Consider the following 22839-nt stretch of genomic DNA (forward strand, 5'->3'; position numbering starts at 1 on the left):
TGACTTGAGAAAACATCAATTAAATTACAATAAATTAAATAATAAGTTGCCCCGGATATAACCTAAAAATGAAATTGGAAAATTAGTTCTTTCGTCCTTTAGGGTAGTTGAACTAGAAGAGCATGCATATCCTCGAATTCTTTCCCAAAGTAATCTAAGGGAAGGGGCTGACTTTCAGTTATCACTATCTTACATGCATTACCTATCCAAAAAAAAAAAAAAATCTTACCTGCATTGAAATAAATGAGTTATGACCCCACCTTGCAACGAATGCAGTTGAGAAAAAAAATTAATAAAATTATTACATTGTTTTTCGCTCGGCGATAATAATTATACGAGTTACTCGCATGATTTATGTTCATGCACTCTCCTATTCTGTGGCGAACTTAGGATCCCCGAAATGTTTCTCATATATATTTTCTTGGATGAGAACCAGATTGAGATTAATCCTCAATTGGAGATACTTTCTCGTGTATATTACGTTATTTGTCTGTCTCACGAGACCAGAACAATTCTCTTCGTCTGTCGATGTTGAAAACTCGAAACTTCGAAAGGTCAGATGACAGATCGAGGGAAAATCCATCGTTGAAACTCCGTTAGATGTAGCAATGATCATGACCATGACCTATATCTTCCGCGTTTAAGAGAAGGCAAAATGCTGAAGACGACCGAGTGGGATCTTACCCTGCACCAGGTTCACAAGAGCCCAAGGTCCGAGTGAAGGTGGGTCCCAACGAGAGACTGACATAAATGAACGTGGGCCTTCCTGCACCCGGTTTAGCCATATAGATTGAGTGCCCAGCAAGTGAGAGTGACGCACACGAATGCGTCATGTACCGAAGTGCGTGCGCTTTCGACAAACTGGGCCGACAAGACAAACACCCATAGACACGGCGGTGGCATTTCCGTAATTGAACCCCCCAACCGTCCCTATAATCGTCATCCCGTCCTCGTCTGCCTTCCCTCCCTCTTCTCCCTCTCACCTCCTTCTGCCTATATAAAGCTGTCGAACATGGGCCGTAGATATCATCGTCCATTCAAATCGTGTCCTGCGACGAGACGAAGAATTGAGAAAAAATCCCGAGCTTGAAGTCAACCTCCTGCTTGTCTGAAATGGCGGAAGAGGGACAGGTGATCGGCGTCCACACCGTGGAGGCCTGGAACGAGCAGCTCCAGAACGGCAACGTTTCCAAGAAGCTGGTAAAATTCCTCCCCCCGGCTAAATTTCCCTCTCGCTTGCCGCTGTTTGCCCTTTCTTTGGCGTGTCTTCGCGATTGATCGTGGACCCAGTTGAAATGCGGTGATTGTCGCTGTCGGGTTGGCGGAGTTGATTCAGTTCTTTGGATTCTGCCGAGGGTTTTGGTCTTACTCGTGTGCCAAGTTCTGATCTTGCACATGGAAATGACGCCATTCGACATGAATTCCGTTTTAGGGGTTCCTCACGAATAGCTGTAGCACCCCCAATGGAAGCTGTGGGAGCCTGATAATATTACCAATTCTTGCTGACTATATGGATGTTGATTGGACCAATATCTCGTATTGGGTTTTACAGAACGTAGGGTTTGAGAAATCTTGTGATTTCTCAGCTGATCTATAGTTAAGAAAAAGGCGCGAGTGAGGTTACCCTCTTATCAGATATTTGAAAGAATTTGGCGGAGCATGTTGTCTTTCTCTTCGGGTATAGCACGGTAACTTGAGCATATTGCAGTTGGGATTTAAAATTTCTATAGGAAGAGGTGTGTGAGAAAACCTCTAATTATTTGGGATTGGAGTCTGTGTTTGAGTTAAAGCAGAAAGTAGATTCTTCTTTGCGAAATGCTCAAGCATCTTGTTTATCGGCAAACCCTTTTCTTTCCCTATGAAAGAACTTCTCTTTTGGCAGTGGCAGAATGAAGACAGAATCCTAGGTTGAGCTTTCTTAGTTATACTAGAGTTCACGTTTTGATGCACCTGTTGTTATAAAGCTGTAATGCCGTAAATATGTGCCAAGCTGACTCTTTGGTGTTGTAATATGTTATGGTTGCAGTTGTTTTATCTTTTCTTAGACCAAGCACAGCTGACTAACTAAGGCGATTTTTGATGTAGATGGTCGTGGATTTCACTGCTTCCTGGTGTGGCCCATGCAGAATTATTGCCCCTGTCCTGGCGGACTTCGCCAGGAGGATGCCTAATGTCATATTCCTGAAAGTGGATGTTGATGAGCTGAGGGTAAGACGAGAGCAACCTCAAACTTCTTTCAATAGACTGAACTCAATAATGTGCTTGATAGATTGAATGCTTTAAATTCATAAGGAGTATTCTAAGAAAAACGTGAGGGGTGACTTGAGGAAACTGGAAATAGAGCTCTGGATTACTAACATGATTAAGTAGATTGAGACCTACCTAACGTATTAAGTGGTTCCCTTCAATTATATTTTGTGCATCCTTAGTTTTTCGTTGGACATTAAATTTTGGTTACTTTCCTGCAGAGTGTTGCCGAGGACTGGGCTGTGGAGGCGATGCCGACTTTCATGTTCCTGAAGGAAGGCAAGATCATTGACAAGGTCGTGGGCGCAAGGAAGGAGGAGCTCCAGATGAAAATAACAACGCACGCGACTGAAACTGCTGCTGCTTGACCACTCTTATGTGGACAACAAACTGCTCTGACTTGTCGAATTCTATCTGTTAAATAAGTTTGAGTCTGTCTATGGATCTTCTTTTCTCGTATAGTCTTCTCTTCTTCCCTGTTTACCGAGCTGATGTCGTCTCATTCACTATCGAGGTTTAGACCTCTCTCGGTGTTATCAGTAATCTGAGATATTCGGTGCTATGAGTAAGATGAGACGTTCGTTCACTGCCATTTTCTCCTTGTCTCTCGAAGACGGGATTGTTCTCTCAGATGAAACCCATACTATTCCTGATCTATATAGAGTTGTGATGTTCGAGTCCCAAGCTACCAAGCTAATTGTTACTTTCCTGAGCCAATCAAAGCTGCTTACGCACTCTGAATGAAGTTTCAGAAAGTGGACGTACTTGGGCACTCTTCTTTGAGTCTAGACACCGCCACAGTCCTCCGCAATTCCCAGTATCGGCCAGTCGAACTCTACATTTTATAGAATCTTCCTGTCTAGACACTGCAATGTACCAAACAGGGATGGAAGCATCTTTTGCACGAATCAAAGAGTCTTTGTACAACAATTCCAGGAACATAAATAATTTCACCCTTGGCTCGCCGCTGCAGCGGCGATTCAGCACTCTCTGGCCATAACCATTTCTTTCTTTCTACCCCGATCTATAGATACCAACACTATCTAAAAACACTTTTGTAGTTTGTAGGTTCTATTTGTTTCTACAACTTAGTATATAAATCTTCTCTACACTCCTGAGGCATTCTTTCTATTCTCGAATCAGTATCGAGCTAAGAACAAACAGCTTCCACTGATAATCGCTTCAACACTTTAGGGCAAGGATCAATTCCAAAGCTGCTATTTGATATGTTGACCGAACAACTCTCCTTTCCCACACATTCCTGTAGAAACCCAGAGAAAAAATTCATGAGAAATTATCATGGGAGATGCAGGAAACTAGTTGGGTAAAGTTGATGGGGGTCAAAATAATATCAATTCGATTACCTTCTCTACTATGACATGAGAATTAGAAGCATGACAACTTCCCGTCTGGAAACTACCACAAGTCCCTGTCGGAGTCCCCAAACTAGCAAACTTGACACTCGAAATGGTCTGGCCTGCGGCACAACTTAAGTGAATTTTGGCCCCACGATGCGCTTCCACTGCTTTGCTCCGATGGCTTTCCATAATGATGTTCTTCTTGAAGTAGGTAGGGTGATTTTCGTAAACATCAGCACAGACCCTCTTCGCGAACCTCTTCATGAGTGAGATCTTCGACACATCCCCACCCAGTTCCTCGAATACCACAATCAGGTTCCGTGTTGGCTTTAACCAAGACCGAGGGACATGGTACCTGATAATTCAAAACATAAATTAAACAAACTTTAGGTTGAAACTGTAGTCTTCAGCGAACATTCATAACTTAATCGATAAATGAGAACTTAGCACAAAAATTACCATCTTTGCGTTGGTTCACCACAACCAGATTGGCATTTCGTGGGCCGGAACGTTCCCAAGTAGCTACACTGATCGCAGTTTCCGTGGCCGTAGGCCAACCAGTATCTCCCGATGCTCTGCCCATTTACCCACACCTGCCCCTTCCCCATACTCCGCAAGTCCAGAGCCAATGGTTCATTACCCTTGGGTGCATCAAAGTAAGCCTATGGTAATCCCAATTAAGCATATCGTTAAATGACCAGTTTTAGTGAAGCAGGTGCACTAGTATTGTTTATAAGGTTGAACAAGTTTGTCTAGTGTTTTTACAAACCTTGTGCCATCTCAGAGGTTGCTGGGTATGGGTAGCGAGAGATACACGGTTCCAGTCAACAGACGAAACACCATCAGGAGAAATTAGGTTCATTGCCTCCCCTTTTAGTCCAACCTGAATTTAAGAGCATGGTTTGTGCTAGTAACAATTTTCAGATATCACCTTCAATTTTTTGGAATTATATTGGGGGACCAGAACAGTATCAAGTTACCTGATAGGACCATTTCTGCCATGTCAAGTCTCTGTTTCCATGGTCCAGGCCGCTGATTGAAACCGGACCAAGAATCCCAGTTTTCCATGTCTCAAAGTGCAACCCAACATTCTTCAGTAAGAAAAAATGCACTTATCAACTCATAGGTTACAGAAGAAAGACCTGATGGTTTAATCAACGGAACAACCAAGAGATATTGACAGACCGGTAATCCAACCGCAATGCTGAGCAGTGCTATCTTATTCGTCCCAGCATGGAGACTGATTGGTCCATTGAATGTGAATCCCCTGTTCTCCCTCGATCCAAAGGCTGACCCTGCAATTATAGACTAAATAGTGTCATTGAACTTCATTCTGTCGTGGCAAGGATAAGAGAAACAAGCTTTGCTTCCTTATCCTGAAATTACCTGAGAATTGTCCGTTGATGAAGACATGAAGAGCATGGCCGGTTGACTGAACAAAGAGATTCGGCTTCTTCCCTTCCCGCAGGAATGACTCAGATGGACTTACGTCAACCCTTAAAAGTGATAAAAATGTATTAAGTGGAACTGATGTTGATTTCTTGAAAATAATGAAGGTTGAACAGATACCCAAAAGAAAAATGGAAGGATGAGATGGGCTTACCTGGTTATGTACCAAAGGTAATCACTACTATCTCGAGTGACATTTATTTGCTCCAACAATCCAACAGAAGTAAAACTTGATTTTTCCTCGAGGGAAGAAATATCTTCATCATAAGTCCCCCATGAGAGAGACCATGATATAGTTGGCAACATTTCCATTTGCAGAGTTTGCACTCCAACCTTGGAGTAGACAGGAAAAAATTGTCAGTTTGTGCAGACAGGAGAGAATGAAGCTCTGTCTTGTATTGGATAATGGTTTCAGTTTTATTTTTTCAGAAAAATATAATCCATTTAAATTCTGCCCTTTATCAATGTTTGCCGCTACTGAAATGCCCTCACTGCATAAAACTTGGTTGAAATTTGATACATATTATTTACCAGGGGAAAGAATATTATATTACCTTGCTTTGGCATTCAAATTGTTATCAGCGTGAAAAGCACAGGACGAGTGGGAAAGGGAACAATTCCATGAAGTTTTGCGTACCTTAGCAGTGTTAAATACTTCATTCCTGCAGTCAGGGAGTATGCTAATGGACCAAGGAGGCAAATTGTAGTGCATGTTATTAAAAGTGACTCGAGCAGAAGATTTCATGTGGTAGTTTGCGAGGAAGGCAGAGCAAACTCCATTCTTTGGAGAAAACACATGAGCCTGGCAAAGCAACATTAATAAAATTCAAGAAAATCAATGGCCATACAAATTAAAAGATTCTCTTACAGTGAGGTAAACACTAAAATGATGTAATGTGACCTGTTGATAGGTTCCAAGTGAAGTAACTTTTGGATCTGAAGAAACAAGAGCAGGTTCACATTGTTTGATTGCCTTGTGAAGCTCCTTCAAATGGCCGTATTTTGGCTGTCTGAGCAGACCTGCAAGGTTTTTTGTGGCAGTATTAAGAGCAGAAATTATGTAACATCTTGAAAATTTTAGACTTGACCAATTGGCAGCTAAAACACAGCAACTTTCAATTCGGAGGATTTCAAATGTCACCGATTGCAAGGACACAAAATATGCGCGAATATAGTATTATTGCTGAAACTTCCCCAATCACATCTTTATAAGAATATGCCTTTTAAAAATCGAGAATATAATATCTTGTGTACCATATTCATCTATTGGAGCATCATAGTCATAGCTGGTAGCAATGAATGGGCCACCGGCTGTGCGTCCAAAGTTGGTTCCTCCATGGTACTGCCATTGTAGTATATTTAATATTCAGAATATAATGCTATCTTAAATTTGAAGGAATCAAACTGTTTAGGATCTTGAATAGAGCAATGAAAGCCAACACAAACCATATAGTAGTTAACAAACGAGCCGCCCTTCTGTATGAACCGGGCAACAGCGAAGGCCAAATCTTCAACCGGACGTTGATGTATTGGCCCACCAAACTCCATGAACCTTTCCATTGAGACGAATCAGAACTACTCAGTAATGGCAGAATGAATATTGGAGATATTCGAGTGTCTGCGAAGAGACTGTACCAGCCACTCCAAGCTTCAGTCCACAGTGTTGGCTTGTAGGGCCTATTGGGTGAGAAGGCATCACAGTAGAAACCATTACATGCATTTATCTGCCATCAAGAATCAAAGAGAAAAATCTCAAGACTTCATGGTGAAGCTAGAGGGCTGAAAACCCCGAGAAGCAAGGATGGCAAATAGTCTTGCATAGCTTCTGCAATCTATATCACTGAAAGGCGTGATACAAAGCACATCAACCAAAGATATTGATGTATGATAGTAAAATTTCAGGCTGTTATGGTAATATTATAACAGAGAAGAACCGAGGAAGATACATTACCACAGGGTCAGGGGCATCATCTTCCTTGCACATAACCCATGGGACTCCTGTGTTTAATCCAACTGCCATCTTCGCAGCCCAATTTACATAAGAGCGACCTTCATGCCCGAGCTCCTTGCTCTGTGGCCCATATTCATTTTCGATCTGCCAAATGAAATTCAAACAATAAATGCATACTGAGATTTGTCAAAAACAATATCGAAGCAATTTTACTGACTACTTCCACCACAGTCCTAAACATAAGCAGGTTGAAATAGGAAATTTACCTGGGAGAGTATGATGGGACCACCTTGTGAAGCAAACAGCTTTTCGTTTTTCATCATCTGGACAACCTTCTGAGTGAACCCATGCATTGCAGCCTTCAGAACCCCAAGAAGATAGAGATAGATACATCAGTACTACAAACTGAAAACTTCCCCAGAGTTCTGCTAAGATAGAAACGGTACATATATTCGGTATTCTCTTCCATAAGAGAGATTCGAAGAGTAGAAGATGAGCTTGAACCTTGAAAGGTCCATTGTCGGTTCTGAAGCTGATTCCAGGCACAAACTTCAACCAAACAGGAAATCCCCTGGCCCCAGAATGAAATTCAGAATAACCATCTAATTTGAGAAACTGAGCAATAAATGCTACGAGAAATTACAGATAGCCCCAAAAAAAAAAAACAATATCAACGTCAATGACATAGAGAAGGAGAGGAAAGATACCCAAAATTCCACTCTGCACAGACATAGGGTCCAATGCGGAGGTGAGCATAAAGCCCCACCTTCTGCACTGTCTTGATGAACCGTACAAGATCGTTTCTCCCCTCAAAATCGTACTACAAATACACAATTTACCATAACAATAGCAGATAAACACAGGAGAAAGAGACAACACGATCCTTAACAAAACAAAACTGAAAATGCCACTGAAGAAGATTCCACAAGGCGAGGGTGCAGAGCTCGCATACCTTGCCGGGAGAGGGCTCATGAACATTCCAAAAGACATAGGTGTCGATAACATCCAACCCACCATCCTTAGCCTTCTGTATGAGATCTTCCCACATCTAGCAAAACATGCACACCACAAAACAAGAAGGACCCCATTTGCACAAAATCACCAAGAGAACTAAGCATTGAGAAAAATGGGGAAAAGAGCTAGAGCTGGGAAAAGCAGCAGATTACGTCGGGGGTGCTTCTTGGGTAGTGAATGGAGCCGGAGATGAGGATTCTCCTATGGCCATTGATGATGAGGGACTTCCTGTCGTAGGTCACGCTGCCCTGGATCAGCTCCAACACACCAACAATGAGGAGGAAGATGCAGAAGAAGAAGAAGAAAGGTGAGAGCTTTCTGGGAACTGAGGAGGTTCCCATTGTCTCTGTTCTGAGAATGGAATGGAGTAGAGGGGGCAGAGTGTTTTTTAAACTCTTCCGGAGCTGAGAACAAAAGAAAATCTACAGCTCTGCTACCGACGCCATTGGCAAGCTTCGAGCTTTCATGATATATTTAAAGCTGTGTTTGGTTTCATAATAAAATTTTAAAATTAAATTTTAATTTTAAAAAATAATAATATAAATAAAATTTATATTTTTGATCTTGTATAAATTATTTTATTTTATAATTAATAAAATAAAATTTTAATTTAACCGAGTGGTGCTGCTTACTTGCTCTGCCTATAATCAGTGATGCGGTGTCAGTCAGCTTTTGGTTTTGAAATTAAAAAATGGCCTTTTTCTGGGACTCGGAGAAATGGAAACAAAAATTTGATTTTGTCTGCATTCGTTTGATGCTTCGTTAAATTACTCGCTCACTGGTTCCGACTTCTTCTTATAATTGTTAGATCATACTTTCGTCACGTGAGCTTCACAAGAAAAAGTTAATTCGGCAGCGTCACAAGATGTTGGAAGATCGGTACGACGACGCGATGGGCATTCATGTCCCGTAAATAACACGTTCACGAGGATTACTTTCTAATAAACCAGCCCGCAATAATGCCATGGGAGTTCCCATCCTTTGGTCCGCTCTTGTTGGGCACGTTGGGAGTTTATTTGCAAGTACTTACCGTTGGGAAGATACATTTGTGAAATTTTGTTTTCTTAATTTGGACTCGGATATTTATGAAATTTGAAACAGGTCCTACACGTTGCAATTACTATTCTTTCTTTCTTTGTTTCTTTTTTAAAAATAAAAATAGAGCAATTACACTTGCATAGAATGCATGAGCTTAAAGGCATCAATCACCCGATTGAGGGGGCATTATGTTATGAATCAAAAAGTTTGAGATTTGATTAATTAGTTTTACTTGTGTTCCTTTATTTTTTTTTTGAGTGTATACCATAATATTCGGAAGTCCGACGGACCCCGATTAATTCAGTTCGAACTGAATTGACCCAAAATTCTTTTAATCAAGGATTTTATCAATTCACGATATTTAAACTTGGAATATTATATAAAACAAACGTTAAATCACTTGAATAAATTTTTATTAGTTACTTGAGTCCGTTTATTTATGCCCCGTTTGGTTTCACAATTAGATTTTAAAATTTTAATTTTAACTTTAACTCTACTCACTACATAACAAAAATCAACTATTCAAAGTAAAAAATATGGACCCCATACATAAACCCACATACAACTACATTATACTCAATTCAATTTTTAATATTAAATTCTCTCAACTATTCATTACTTTTTGGATTAATTACACTGGTGGTCCAAAAAGTTTTACTAATATATCAAGTTGGTCCAAAAAGTTTTTTTTACTACTTGATGGTACAAAATGTTTTAAAAGTGTAACATGATAATACAAACTGTCAAATCGCAACTGACGTCGTCAAGCGACGCTGACGTGGCGCAAACGTGTCAGGTACGTGGCTGAAACAGTAACCCCCCTCTCTCTCTCCCTCCTTTCTCTTCTTCTTCTTCTTCTTCTTCTTCTTCTTCTTCTTCGATTCTTCCATTTCTTCTTCTTCGATTGTTCTTGTTCTTCTTCTTCGGGAACGGGGTGAGGGAAGGGAGGAGCGGGAGGAGCAGGACGAGAAGAAGAAGATTAGAAGAAGAAGAAGAAGAAAGAGGAGAGAGAGAGAGAGAGAAAGAAAGAGAGAGGTTACTGTTTCGTCCACGTCAGCGTCATTTGACGGCTTCAACGACGAGATGACGGTTTGTACTATCATGTTACACTTTTAAAACATTTTGTACCATCAAGTAGCAAAAAAAACTTTTTAAACCAACTTGATATGTTATGAAAACTTTTTGAATCACCAGTGTAATTTACCATTACTTTTTCATATATTTTCTCATAATTCAACAATACAATCATTACAACCCAATTAAAATCAAAACTCAACTCAACTCAACTCAACTCTAAAACCAAACACATTATTACAGCCTGTTTGGATTCCCAAACACTAAGTTTTAACTCTAATTTTAACTTTAACTTAACACACTACACAACAAAAACACACATTTTTTAAGTCAAAAATTTTAACTTTAACTTTAACTCAACACACTACACAATAAAAATAAACGTTTCCTAAGTCAAATTTATAATCACATCTCATTTGTCCATTTCCACAATCAAAATCAAAATCAAAATCAAAATTACTTTAACTCTGAATCCAAACGCACCCTGATTTCTGTTTACTAGCTAATTTGAGACTCCTATGTAATCGAAAAAGTATCAATCACCTCACCTGCTAATAAATTTGTTTAAATAAATTTGTTTAAATAAATCAATCACTATGCATCGACATCTAGTTATCTATCGTATGTATGAAATCACCCCTCCGTTCAATATATACACGATCGGAGCATCACAGAAATTATATAAGCTTTGAAACAATGATAATCGAACTAGGAAAAGAAAGAATTTTTATACAAAATATGATAATAATGTGAGCCCCATGACGTTTCGGGGTTTTTTTTTTAAATATGTATTTCGTATTCGAAAGTTTAATGGGTCCCGATTAATTCAGTTCTAATCAGATCAACTTATTAAAAAATAAAGTTTTCTCAATGTGAATTTTCTCAATTCACATAATTCAAATGTAAAATTTTATTTAAGAAAAATAAATACAAAAGATATAGCGCAGTGGCGCACCTCTCGTCCGGTGATCAAAAGATTTCAGATTCGATATTCAGTTTATGTCTCTTTTTTAGATATTTATGAATTCTATTTGAATATACTAGATTTATACACTTTTTTTTTTACTGAAAAAAGAAAAATAAATACGGAGTTTTCTTTTATCACTGTCACTGTGCAATAGTCAAGATTCTCTTTCTATCTTTGTCGGCAAAATAATATTTGTGTTCTCATTCATTTTGGTAGACATTGATTTATTTTAGCCTTAGGTTTTGAGCAAGAAAAGGGAATATATGACATGTATTACGTTCTTTTGAGCTGGGAAGCATCTTTCCCTTATGGGTCGTCCCGGAGGTTGCTGATCAATTTCACTACCTAGCTTGCTAGCACAAGAAATTATATATTCGGTCGGAATGTTAGTTGTCAATTATCACTTGTTCGGCAACACAGTTTAGGAAAATCCGTGTCATGTTTGCATAGCGAAACTTGTTGAATAGACCATGTTCGGTATATACTTACATACACTGGAGGCAGGGACCTTATCGTTCACAGTGAATGTGAATGATCCAATATGATAACGACCTTTTTTTTTGTGATCAAAAGAGAATTCTAAAATCAAAATCTTCTGAAATTTGATCCGACTAATTTTAATTAGGACATGCCCGGAAATATATTCCAGAAATAACGTTCTTTGTTGCCTAACTTTTCTAATTATAGGAACTGAACCATTATGGCAAGGAAAGGTTTGATTCAGAGGGAGAAGAAGAGAACACATACTATCGTAATTAAGTGGGTTAAGAATTGTTTTCCGAAAAAATAACTCATATATTGTACATCAAATTTATCCAATTACATTAACACCCCCGATTATATACAGGTTGTCAGCCACCATACATGTGTATCACGTGCACTAGTAGCCCTGCATCGACAGCTATATGTCAAAAACATGTTACGGTTCATACCATGTGTTAAAATACTATTTAAAAGTACTACGTATATTAACACTTTCCTTTTTCAATTCAGCAAAAAAAAAAGTGTTAAAATACAAAATACAATTGCAAAGTACTATTCTTAATAGAAACTAACAAGCTAACTACGATGTCGTTGTTGTGCCTTAATAAAAACACGACTCTGCTATAGTCAACCTTGAAACATAAGTTTCAAAAACAGATGGTTGTTGTTGTTATTATTATTACTATTACTATTACTATTATTACTACTACTTACTACTATTACTATTATTATTATTATTATTATGTAGTTTTTATAATAATTAATACGAGTGTTTGCACTTCTTCTAGCTAATCTCGCGGTCCAGAATTTACGTTTACATCCTTTAAACTCATAAAATAGTGCAGTTCGCATTATAATCGTGCAGGTAATTCAATAAGAATTATTTTCATGTACGATTTTAAGGGTGACTTGAATTTAATACTTTCTGGATAAAGTAGCATCGTCTTATTATGAGACCAATCCTATTGGATTTTCTGTAGTAAAAAATTAAAGGGCCCCACGCACTTCATGGTCGGCCCAATCGTGGACCTTAAATAATATTGGGATCCCATTCTTAAGATATATCCATTTTTTTATTTTACAAATCTCTCTGATGAGTGCAAAAAATTGAGAGAGAATGAGTATATATATATATATATATATATAGACATACAAAATGGATTAGTTTCAGATGGTGACAAAGTTCCTGTGAATCTTTTGATCTTTTATTCCTACCCAAGTGAGTTGCATTATGTATGGATGAAGGGCAGAGACCCGCGTGATATATGTCCCCGTAAAAAATGTACGTCTAATTTCTTGCTGACCCCTAGCTAGATCAATAATTTAGGATAATTGATTGTTTATCCTTGCAATCTCTTAGAAAATGCGAGAGAGTTGGCGGTATAATTTCATTTAATTTTCCATTCCGAAAGGAACAAAAGGGCGACCTATATATATGTATATGTACCATACATATACATATACATATACATATACATATACATATACATAGGCATATATATATATATATATATATTTATATATATATATATATTAGAAGCTAGGAAAACCCACGAGCAATATACATGATCATTTTTTTTTTGGTAGTATATGATCCATCGTGAGGAGTCTTAACAATAAGTAGGACTTTTCTCTCCAAATCGAATCGTGAGAAAAGTTCTAACCCCTACCCACAAGAATAGGAAGTTGGAAATTTTTGTGCATTCTAGCTAGCCACCACCTTTACATGATGCTACTAATTGAACATGTAGTTAGTTGTAATATTAGGATTTTATATATATGCATAATCAATTTCTTACATTGGAAGGCTTGTCAATATATATATATATATATATATGCGCATATATTGCAATGATGAAGGTTTTTTCGGCTAAAATTCAACCTAATATCATCCCGAGTTCCAAATAAGCCATTTATGTCAAACTTATAAACGCATTTTGAAAATTAGTTCTCCGATCTCCAAACAAAATTTGAATTTTTTAAATTAATTTTTGAAGTATGTTTAAATCTCGAGACACATTTTTAGCAATCAAACATTCATCAATTATATACCAAGGAAAATAAAATCTGTATATGTATGTGCCCTTTAGAAAAATGGGTCTAATTGAGCACGGAGCTTTATTATTGAAGACAGACAGACAGACAATAGCCATCTGCGTACGGGGCAGGGATATGCTTTTCTGCCTTTTGTTTCTTTTAGTTTCGTGGTTTTGCCTTCGTCTCAAAGGATCACTTGCTTTCTGTCACAGCAATATCAATATATAATATAAACATCCATGATAATTAATTATTCCATGTACAAATGAAAACAAAATCGTCTCATATAGATCAATTAGCCTTTCCCATTCAAGAAAAATCATGATTGAAACTTTGAGTAATCTTAACATCTTATAATTGATAATCATAATGAGTAATGCAATTTGCTAGACTGAGTTTTATGTGAACGGACTAATTATCTAAACAATAACATGAATTTACTTTCATCGCGAGGCGAGAGATTTAAAATTTTTAAGAACACGGCAACATTCATTTTTTTTCCTATGAAATTGATTTAGTGTGAATTTCTCTTTGTTCTTTCTCTGGATATCTGTGACTGTTCTTCTTCTTCTTCGATTATGCACGCCTGATCATAATGAACTAATGTCCTTGTTATTGATGTCATAATGACACGAGGAATTACTTTTTAAGAAAAAGAGACATCGATAATTTAATTAAACTTCTAAATTCAATCATAGCAATTAAAGAATCGAACTCATGACCCATATCAGCCTTTTTCGCTTTGGGTTGATATACAAGGAATTGATGGAAATGAAATATTCACACGCAAATTTCTAACTAATCGAATTGCACCCCTAATTTTCTCTAAGCATTGAACACGAATTCAAAGAGTGGAAAATGTTAGATGCATGTATGCGTCGTCCATATATGTACGTGTGTATGGTTCGATCTTTATTTGTAGACCAATTTTAGGAGGCATTGAAGACCCCGCGAAGTCCACCGATGCACCTACTCCGACAACACGATAATATATATGTATGTCAAGAACACGTACGCACCCAACTGAAAACATAAAAAGATTCAACAATGACAACAATTGTACGCGTAGATCGTTTACTCATTGACAAACTCTGGGAGTCCGGTGTGTTACCGACCACACAGTTGTGTCATTGCGTGTAGACGAATGAACTCGAAGAACTGCAAATTAAATCCGAAACGATTGTGACATATATAATTGTGGATAAAGGACACATTATATCGTCACCGATCAATCATAGATCATCACAATCATTATCCTTCATGCAAAAGCTTCGACTTTTGTATTTGTATGATTGTATCAACGTGGCAAAGATGAAATGGAAGAGCTTCAATAAGATCCCCCCACATATGCAATCCTCCTTTCAATAATAATGAATCGTACATTAGCCGAGTGGAACCAAGAAACAACCCCGAAAACGACGGGTCACGGTTTCATCGTATCCTGTCGGTCACGATTTTCTCATCGTTGGAAGAATCACATATATGCAAATTTAGTATTCGAGTTGTTTTATGTATGTATTTTGTTGTTAGAAAGGCATATTCAAATGATGCTATCGGATCAGATTTTAATAACCTCGACTGGTCCGGAAGTTCTTCGAACTTGACGGTGTTCGTCCATTAAATTAAACCTTTTATCCTTTGACCTGAAAGATGCAAAATTCTTTTTTAATACCAAACAAAAAGGAAAATAAGAAAAATAAATAAATAAATACAAGAATGGGAAACGGAGCCATAGATCTCCGTTCCGTTTACGTCGGTGCGAGTGGTTCTAAGTTGTGTCGCTACTCGCTGGAATGGGACGTGAGAGTCCAATGTGGGTGGGACCCACCACTCTGAATTAAGAATGATGATGATTGTGTTTTGCTTGCTTGTAAAGAAGTCCAATATCCAAATAGAAGAGCTCTTTGTCTGCATTGGGGTCACGTGGAACTTGGATTGATTGATATTATATTGTTCCTAATGCGTCGGTGGCTTATGCAAATCATGCAATGACCTAAGTTGAATGCGAGTATTTATTTACGCACTTTTAGCCCGGCACGTGGCTCATGTGGTTTTGAGTCTGGTAAAAACACCCCCATGTCGACTCGCATTAGACGACAGGGCGAGGGATCGGGCAATTACTTCTCCTTTCTATATTTCCTTTGATTGGATAAGTTGGTGAAATTGGAATTTGGAAGCCATTGATGGGATATAATATGAGATAGGGTAGTTGAATTGGGCTTAATCATGACTTAATGGGCCCGATCAAGATTCTCAGTGGAGGCCCATTTTACAGAGAGTACTGGGCCTGACGGGGAGATAGGGCCCGTAGTGGATAACCCAACCAGCCGGTGGGGAGGAACGAATCCGTGCGTACGGAGCGGAATCTCCCCAGCCGTTCTGTCAGCTTACCGTCTGAGCTAAAGGCTAAGGCTAATAGGCCGACGAGTTCTGAGAAGTGAGGAAGTGGCTGCTCCTCCTTCCATCTGCTTCTTCCTCGGCCACTTCTGCTAAGCCGCCGATGAGAACATGGAGAACCTCATCATCCCCAGCAAGTCGAAGCCCCCGGCCGTGTCCCTCCAGCACCGGCAAGACCGCCCCCCGGAATTCACGTCCAGGACCGCCGTCTCCCTCCCCAGAAAGGCCAACCCCCTCCGCACCCGCCTGGCTTCCCTCTCCCATAAGGGCCGCCTCGTGGAAGCCGTTGAAGCCCTCGACTTCCTAGCCAGGACCGGGCTCAAGATAAACCCCGACACGTACACGGACCTGCTCGACCGTTGTATCGACGAGAATTCTCTCCACCTTGGCCGGAGGCTGCATTCGTTGATCCACCTCGTGGAGGTCCCTGCCCCTTTCGTGGAGACCAAGCTCGTGAGCATGTACGCGAAATGCGGGTCCTTGGAGGAGGCCCGGAAGGTGTTCAATGGAATGCGCGAGAGGAACCTGTTCACTTGGTCCGCGATGATTGGTGCTTTCTCGAGGGATGGGCGGTGGAGGGAAGTTGTCGGGATGTTTTATTCGATGATGGTGGAGGATGGTGTCTTACCTGATGATTTCCTATTCCCGAAGATATTGCAGGCTTGCGGGAACTGTGAGGACTTTGAGACTGGGAAATTAATTCATTCGCTGGTGATTCGAGGCGGGAACTGTAGGTCGGCTCGGGTCATTAATTCGGTCTTGGCAGTCTATGCAAAGTGCGGGAAATTGAGCTTGGCGAGGAGAGTTTTCGAGAACATGGAAGAGAGGGATGTGGTGAGTTGGAACTCCTTGATTTCAGGGTATTCTCAGAATGGTCAGAACAGTGAAGCCCATAGGCTTTTCAAGGCCATGGTAGCAGAGGGAACCGAACCAAGTCTGGTCACTTGGAATGCTCTCATTGCGGGGCACTGCCAGTCAGGGAACTGCGATGTAGCCATGGAACTGATGAAGGAAATGGACAGTGCCAAAGTATTCCCCGACGTGTTCACTTGGACTTCAGTTATATCGGGATTTGCCCAGAACGGGAGGCAGATTCAGGCACTAGATCTATTTGGAGAGATGGTTCTGGTTGGAGTTGAACCAAATGGAATCACCTTAGCAAGTGCTATCTCGGCTTGTGCTTCCCTGCAAGCCCTGGACAAGGGCAAAGAAATCCACTCAGTGGCTCTTAAGTTAGGTCTCGGGGATAATGTACTTGTTGGGAATTCCCTCATCGACATGTACTCAAAGTGTGGGGAACCTGAATCTGCTCAGAGGGTCTTTGATTCCGTCCATGAGAAAGACATCTACACATGGAACTCTATGATTGGAGGCTACTTTCAAGCGGGTTATTGCGGGAAGGCCCATGAAATCTTCCTGAAAATGCAGGAGTCAGATGTGCTGCCGAACATAATTACTTGGAATGTAATGATTTCTGGATATATGCAAAATGGGGATGAGGACCAAGCAATCAATCTTTTCCATAAGATGGAAAAGGAAGGTAAAATTCGTAGGAACACTGCCTCATGGAACTCTATTGTAGCAGGTTACGCCCAAAATGGGCAGAAGGACAGGGCATTTGGTGTTCTCCGCCAGATGCAATCCGTTGGTTTTTTCCCTAACTGGGTCACAATCTTGAGCATCTTACCTTCTTGTGCAAATTTAATATCCGCCAAGAAGGTGAAGGAAATTCATGCTTTTGCCGTCCGCCATGGTTTATTATCTATCCTCCCCGTTGCAAATTCACTTATCAATACTTATGCAAAGTCTGGTGATATAGAATATTCAAGAAGAGTATTTGATGGGATTTCTCGTAGAGATATTATCTCTTGGAACTCATTGTTCAGTGGATATGTCTTACATGGTTGCTCCCACCTTGTGATCGATCTATTCAACCAGATGAGAGCTTTGGGATTTAAGCCGAACAGAGGCACATTTGTTAGTCTCCTCAATGCTTATAGCCGAGTGGGTGCAGCAGAGGAAGGGATAGAAGTTTTCTCTAGTATCACCAAAGAGTATCTCATAGTACCAGCTTTGGAACATTACTCAGCTGTGGTGGATTTGTATGGCCGTGCGGGAAGGCTCGAAGAAGCCGTGGAGTTTATTGAGCAAATGCCAGTAGAACCCGACTCTTCTGCCTGGCTTGCTCTTTTCACTGCTTGCAGAATTCATGGAAATGCTGATTTGGCCCTACTTGCCGCGGAGCGCTTGCTTGAACTTGAACCTGGAAACGATTCTTTTCAGCCAATGATATTGAACGCCTTTGCCCTGCATGGAAAACCAGAGCATGTGCTGAAGCTAAAGAAGCTTGAAAAGGATGGCATATCAAGACATACAGTTGGACAGAGTTGGACCGAAATAAGGAACACTGTCCATACATTTATTTCAACTCCAACAGCGGAGTCGCACTCCAAGCAGCTACTTTCGTGGGTGAGAGATGTAAAGCAAAAGGCTGAGGCTCTCAAGTCTTGTGATGGAGGGCTCTGCATCGAGGAAGAACACAAGGAAGAGATTGGCGGGATCCACAGCGAGAAACTAGCGATTGGTTTTTCTCTACTAAGCAGTCCCCATCCACCTCGAAGGGTAAGGGTCATGAAGAACACAAGAATGTGCGAGGATTGCCATAGGAATGCAAAGTATGTATCGAGTACATTCGACTGCGAGATATACTTGAGCGACACCCAGTGCTTGCACCATTTCAAAGGTGGGAATTGCTCCTGTAGGGACTACTGGTGATATATAGAAACAAATGAAACTTGGAAAGTTTGCCTGTAGCAATTTTGTCAAAGAGGTGTAATATTATTAGTATCCTTGGCTCATCATTTCTAAGAAACGGGAGAGGACTGGATCATGCCACCGGAAAGACCAATGAGACAATGACGGGCCGTCGAGAACATCGAGGAGGTTAGAGGGGCAGTTCATCAGGTTTTGTATATTACATGGGCAAGCTGGAGTTAACTTATGTTGTAATTTTTCTGTATAGATTTTGACACAGCGAGGATTGAAGAAACAAAGCCTAAATCTTCATTTAGACTGCAAAACAAGCACGCGATAAATGAGAACGCTCAAAATTAAGGCAAAAGTAATCTGACTTCTCATTCATGTCCAACGCTCTTTATTTATTCAATTACATAGAAAACTCTGTTATTAGTGTCACCATATGTGGCAACTTGTAAATCAATATCTAGTGGGTTGAAAAACGGGAAACTGCTGAACCAAGAATATAACCCCTACCTAATTCCGAATTTTACTTATTTCCTGATTTATTTCTTCACTGCTTGCCCATTTCATATCAGTCATCATCAATGGGCCTTATGGATTGGACCTCCACGAATAAACTTGAGTTCGGTCCTCAAACCTTCACAAGAACCTACAGGGCCGGACTGAAACATCATCAACACGGATGCATCCTGGAACATCAACAGCTCATGCTTTTCTGGAGTCCTACTGCACCCTAACGGCCCTCCAGCACTTTCACGGTTCCAAATCTCGCATGAAGAGAAGTCACTACAAGCAGAGGCCCGAGTTGCACTCCTCGCCTTAACTATTGCCGCAGAAAGAGAATTCAACAAGATTTGGTTACGTTGTGACGCCTTACTTATAGTAGATGTCATTTTGCACCCACATAGCTCTCCGTGGGAGATTAGGAGCATAGTATCGGATATTTGCTTTACTCTTAGTCGTTTTTCGGATTGGGTTTGTTCTTGGATTCCTAGATCGGACAACTCCCTAGCGCATGACCTGGGCCAATACGGCTCAAGGTCAAATTTTGCCTCATTATGTATTTTCCAGGGGTATCCGATCCTAACTACTATTGTAGACGCTACTTCTAATTAATAATACTCTTTATTCATCAAAAAAAAAATTTGAGTTCGGTCTTCTTCTTATTGGACTTCACCCGATCATCCTTCTCCATGTAAGTAGCTGAGATGGCCTCCGCATCAGTCAATTGCTCAAAGAGGTAATTGATTCTTTTTGAGGCTTTCCAGCTTGTCCTCTATTCATTTCAGAATAAATCCGTATCTCGATATCGAATGCAACTGCAGATAGTGTAAAAGGTATGAGACAATGAGAAGCGTCTGTTATTAATGTGCTATTCATGAACACCATATGCCCTTAACAACAATTGTCTGAGTCTGAATCGCCGAACAGTTATTTTGGGACGATTATCCTTTTCCTTTGACTAGATGATGTGCGTTTTAAGCTGATCCCAGATGCAGCTGCAACATATACGGTATGGAAAACTTGTAGATTTAGCAAAAGCTGAAATTATTATTTGGATGTTAATTTTTTGGCCATCATTTTGATGTTACTTATAATGATGACCCTTTTTTTTTTTTTGGGTTGGGGGGGGGGGGGGATAACATTTTATAGACATCATATTTTAGTGGAAGCTTGGGCCCACAAAGGCGTTACAAGTTAGGGGTGTGCACGGGTACCGGGTATACCCGGAACCGGTTGGAACCTACCCTAAAGGATAGGGTCTGGGTATCTCGTATTGAAAATATGGTAGGTTCCGGATATTAAAATTAGGAACCTGTGAAAATCGGTTTCGGTTTCGGTTCCTGGGTACTCGGAACCGGTTATTTATTTAAAAAAAGAGAGGAAAGAGTAAAGTTATTATCTCCTCTAATGAATCAGAACATAGGCACTTTGTTGTGTGAGATCGTATTATGGATGTTCAATTTTGTCGATGGGTTGATGAGACATATTATTATTTCATTGTTGTGGATTAATCTAAATTTTGTTGATAATCTATTTGACATGATTACTGATTATGTATGAGATATTTTCAATTTTATTTAGCGAGAGGAAAAAATTTATAGGTTCCAACAGGGTACCCGGAACCTGTGGTATAATACAAGTTCTGGGTAGGTTCCGGTTCCATGATTCAACATGGTAGGGTCCGGTTCCAAAATCTTAGAACATATCCCTTACAGGGTAGGGCCCGGGTATTATGAAAAATACAGGGTATCCGGAACCGATCACTCCTATTACAAGTTACACCCTTCGAAGGGAAAGGAAACTTTCTGGCTCAAAATACCCACATTGCCAAAACCTATATCCAATATGAATCTATTTAAGGAGTTTTTCAGTGAGATTATGGATATCCTTAGCCTATTTGATCTAAGTAATTCCATTAGAATATCGACTTGGCTTTGGCAAGTGCACAAGAACTTACTATATTAAATGGTCAATGTGTTGATTTCATTACTAATAAGTACACGACTCTTGATAAGTACATGACTTGACTCCTAAGAATTTGATATCCGAGATGTACCTTAATTGACCATGCGAAGTTTCACATCTGATGAATTATGTGGAAAACCTTGTAATATAAACACACACACACACACACACACATATATATATATATTTCTTTGGATATACCTATTGATTTTTGGAACATCACACATCTTAGATTCGAAATTGACTCGATCATAAACCCCCTAGAACAACTCGGGCGACCGTGACCGATCAACCGCACAATACGAGATATGTTTCTCCATTTGATTAGCTGAGGAGCACATTAGCTTACAAAAGGAAGAAAAGCCTAGAAGTAGAGGAAGATAAAACAAAGGAGCCAACAAGAGTACACCTTATAGAGTGGTTGAACGTTGAACAACATTTTGGTCTTTTCATCTGATTAGTGATTTCCACAGCACCATATAACATATCCAACCACATGACAGAGAAGCTAGGCCCCGTTTGAAATTTGAAACTTATTTTAGAATCGTAATTTTGATTTTGACTCTACCCACTAAACAATAAAAACACACGTTTCCCAAGTCAAATTTATAATACCATCTCATTTATCTTTTTTCACAATCAAAATCAAAATCAAAATCAAAATCAAAATTACTTTAATTCTGAAATCAAACGCCCCCTAAGAGTAATTATATGAAACAACAGAAATTTTATGGTGCGTTTGATTTTAGAGTTAAAATAAGTTTGATTTTGATTTTGATTTTGATTGTGGAAAAGGACAAATGAGATGAGATTATAAATTTGAGTTGGGAAACGTGTATTTTTGTTGTGTAGTGTGTTGAGTTAAAATCAAAATCATGATTCTAAAATCAAATTTACAAATCAAACGGGGCCAAATATGATGTTGAGTTACGGAGGCATTTTTTACTTTCAATTTAAATGTGTAATACTTTAATATTCAAGTGTTTAGTATTTTATACTCTTTCAACCATTTAAATCGAAAGTATCAAATGTGATCATAATTTAAATTAACCGTAGAGAGACCGATGAAACAGAAGGGCAACATAACGGACAAAATACACTTTATAAATTGTCAAGATAGAGTTGTTGTGTTGTCGTACGACATCAATTATTCCAACTGGAAAAAAAAAAAAACGTTTTTAGTCGTTTATTGGTGAAGGACGAGAAAAGTGGGAAAATGCGAAAAATAGTGAGACGGTATCATGTCACAGGTAGAAAAGGGAGTCACAAAGTCCACCAGTGTCTTGTTGATTATGCCCGTGTCGAGTTAATCGCGGACATTACATGCTCCTTGATCTACCCCATTTTTCCTAGGGACCATTAGCGCACTAATCCAAGCTCGAAAGACCATCACTTGACTAGACCCATATCGTCCCCATTAGTCGGATCGATGGTGCTTGTCCCTTGTGAATCTTGTCTTCTTATAAATTTTGTCGTTTACGTCTGAAAAGATCTCAGTAGATGAGACAACGTATTCAACGTTTCTGGCTCACGTAACTTTATTAAACTTCAAATTCACAAAAAGATATCAATAGATAATAAGCACGATTATATAT

The 22839-nt window shown here is 39.5% G+C and overlaps 3 protein-coding genes across 3 annotated transcripts; 2 read left to right on the plus strand and 1 right to left on the minus strand.

Moving 5' to 3' along the window:
• Positions 1–1005: 1005 nt before the first annotated feature.
• Positions 1006–2839, plus strand: LOC116213382 (thioredoxin H1). Its single transcript, XM_031548274.1, has 3 exons — positions 1006–1200; positions 2086–2208; positions 2469–2839. The coding sequence occupies exons 1-3, from the start codon at positions 1114–1116 to the stop codon at positions 2613–2615; spliced, it is 357 nt and encodes a 118-aa protein (XP_031404134.1). The 5' UTR covers positions 1006–1113; the 3' UTR covers positions 2616–2839.
• Positions 2840–3121: 282 nt separating this feature from the next.
• On the minus strand, positions 3122–8471 carry LOC116213344 (beta-galactosidase 5-like). Its single transcript, XM_031548235.1, has 19 exons — positions 8172–8471; positions 7958–8053; positions 7713–7825; positions 7510–7576; positions 7272–7364; positions 7006–7149; positions 6690–6778; positions 6501–6606; positions 6309–6396; positions 5956–6074; positions 5692–5856; positions 5209–5387; positions 4992–5101; positions 4791–4900; positions 4586–4696; positions 4375–4488; positions 4065–4267; positions 3612–3960; positions 3122–3508 (listed from the first exon to the last, which is right to left on the minus strand). Exons 1-19 carry the CDS (start codon positions 8358–8360, stop codon positions 3398–3400), a joined length of 2556 nt encoding a protein of 851 aa, XP_031404095.1. The 5' UTR covers positions 8361–8471; the 3' UTR covers positions 3122–3397.
• Positions 8472–15962: 7491 nt separating this feature from the next.
• Positions 15963–19136, plus strand: LOC116187454 (pentatricopeptide repeat-containing protein At1g19720). Its single transcript, XM_031516153.1, has one exon. The coding sequence runs from the start codon at positions 16127–16129 to the stop codon at positions 18788–18790; it is 2664 nt and encodes an 887-aa protein (XP_031372013.1). The 5' UTR covers positions 15963–16126; the 3' UTR covers positions 18791–19136.
• The last annotated feature ends 3703 nt before the right edge of the window (positions 19137–22839 follow it).

The sequence above is a fragment of the Punica granatum genome, chromosome 1 (assembly GCF_007655135.1).
Source record: "Punica granatum isolate Tunisia-2019 chromosome 1, ASM765513v2, whole genome shotgun sequence".
Lineage (NCBI taxonomy): Eukaryota > Viridiplantae > Streptophyta > Magnoliopsida > Myrtales > Lythraceae > Punica > Punica granatum.

Coding starts and splice junctions, on each gene's coding strand:
- LOC116213382 (XM_031548274.1), top strand. CDS start 1,114: ATGGCGGAAGAGGGACAGGTGATCGGCGTCCACACCGTGGAGGCCTGG. Junction 1,201..2,085: donor GCAACGTTTCCAAGAAGCTG/GTAAAATTCCTC, acceptor TTTTTGATGTAG/ATGGTCGTGGATTTCACTGC. Junction 2,209..2,468: donor TGGATGTTGATGAGCTGAGG/GTAAGACGAGAG, acceptor ACTTTCCTGCAG/AGTGTTGCCGAGGACTGGGC.
- LOC116213344 (XM_031548235.1), bottom strand. CDS start 8,360: ATGGGAACCTCCTCAGTTCCCAGAAAGCTCTCACCTTTCTTCTTCTTC. Junction 4,268..4,374: donor AACCTCTGAGATGGCACAAG/GTTTGTAAAAAC, acceptor GGATTACCATAG/GCTTACTTTGATGCACCCAA. Junction 3,961..4,064: donor GGTGAACCAACGCAAAGATG/GTAATTTTTGTG, acceptor TTGAATTATCAG/GTACCATGTCCCTCGGTCTT.
- LOC116187454 (XM_031516153.1), top strand. CDS start 16,127: ATGGAGAACCTCATCATCCCCAGCAAGTCGAAGCCCCCGGCCGTGTCC.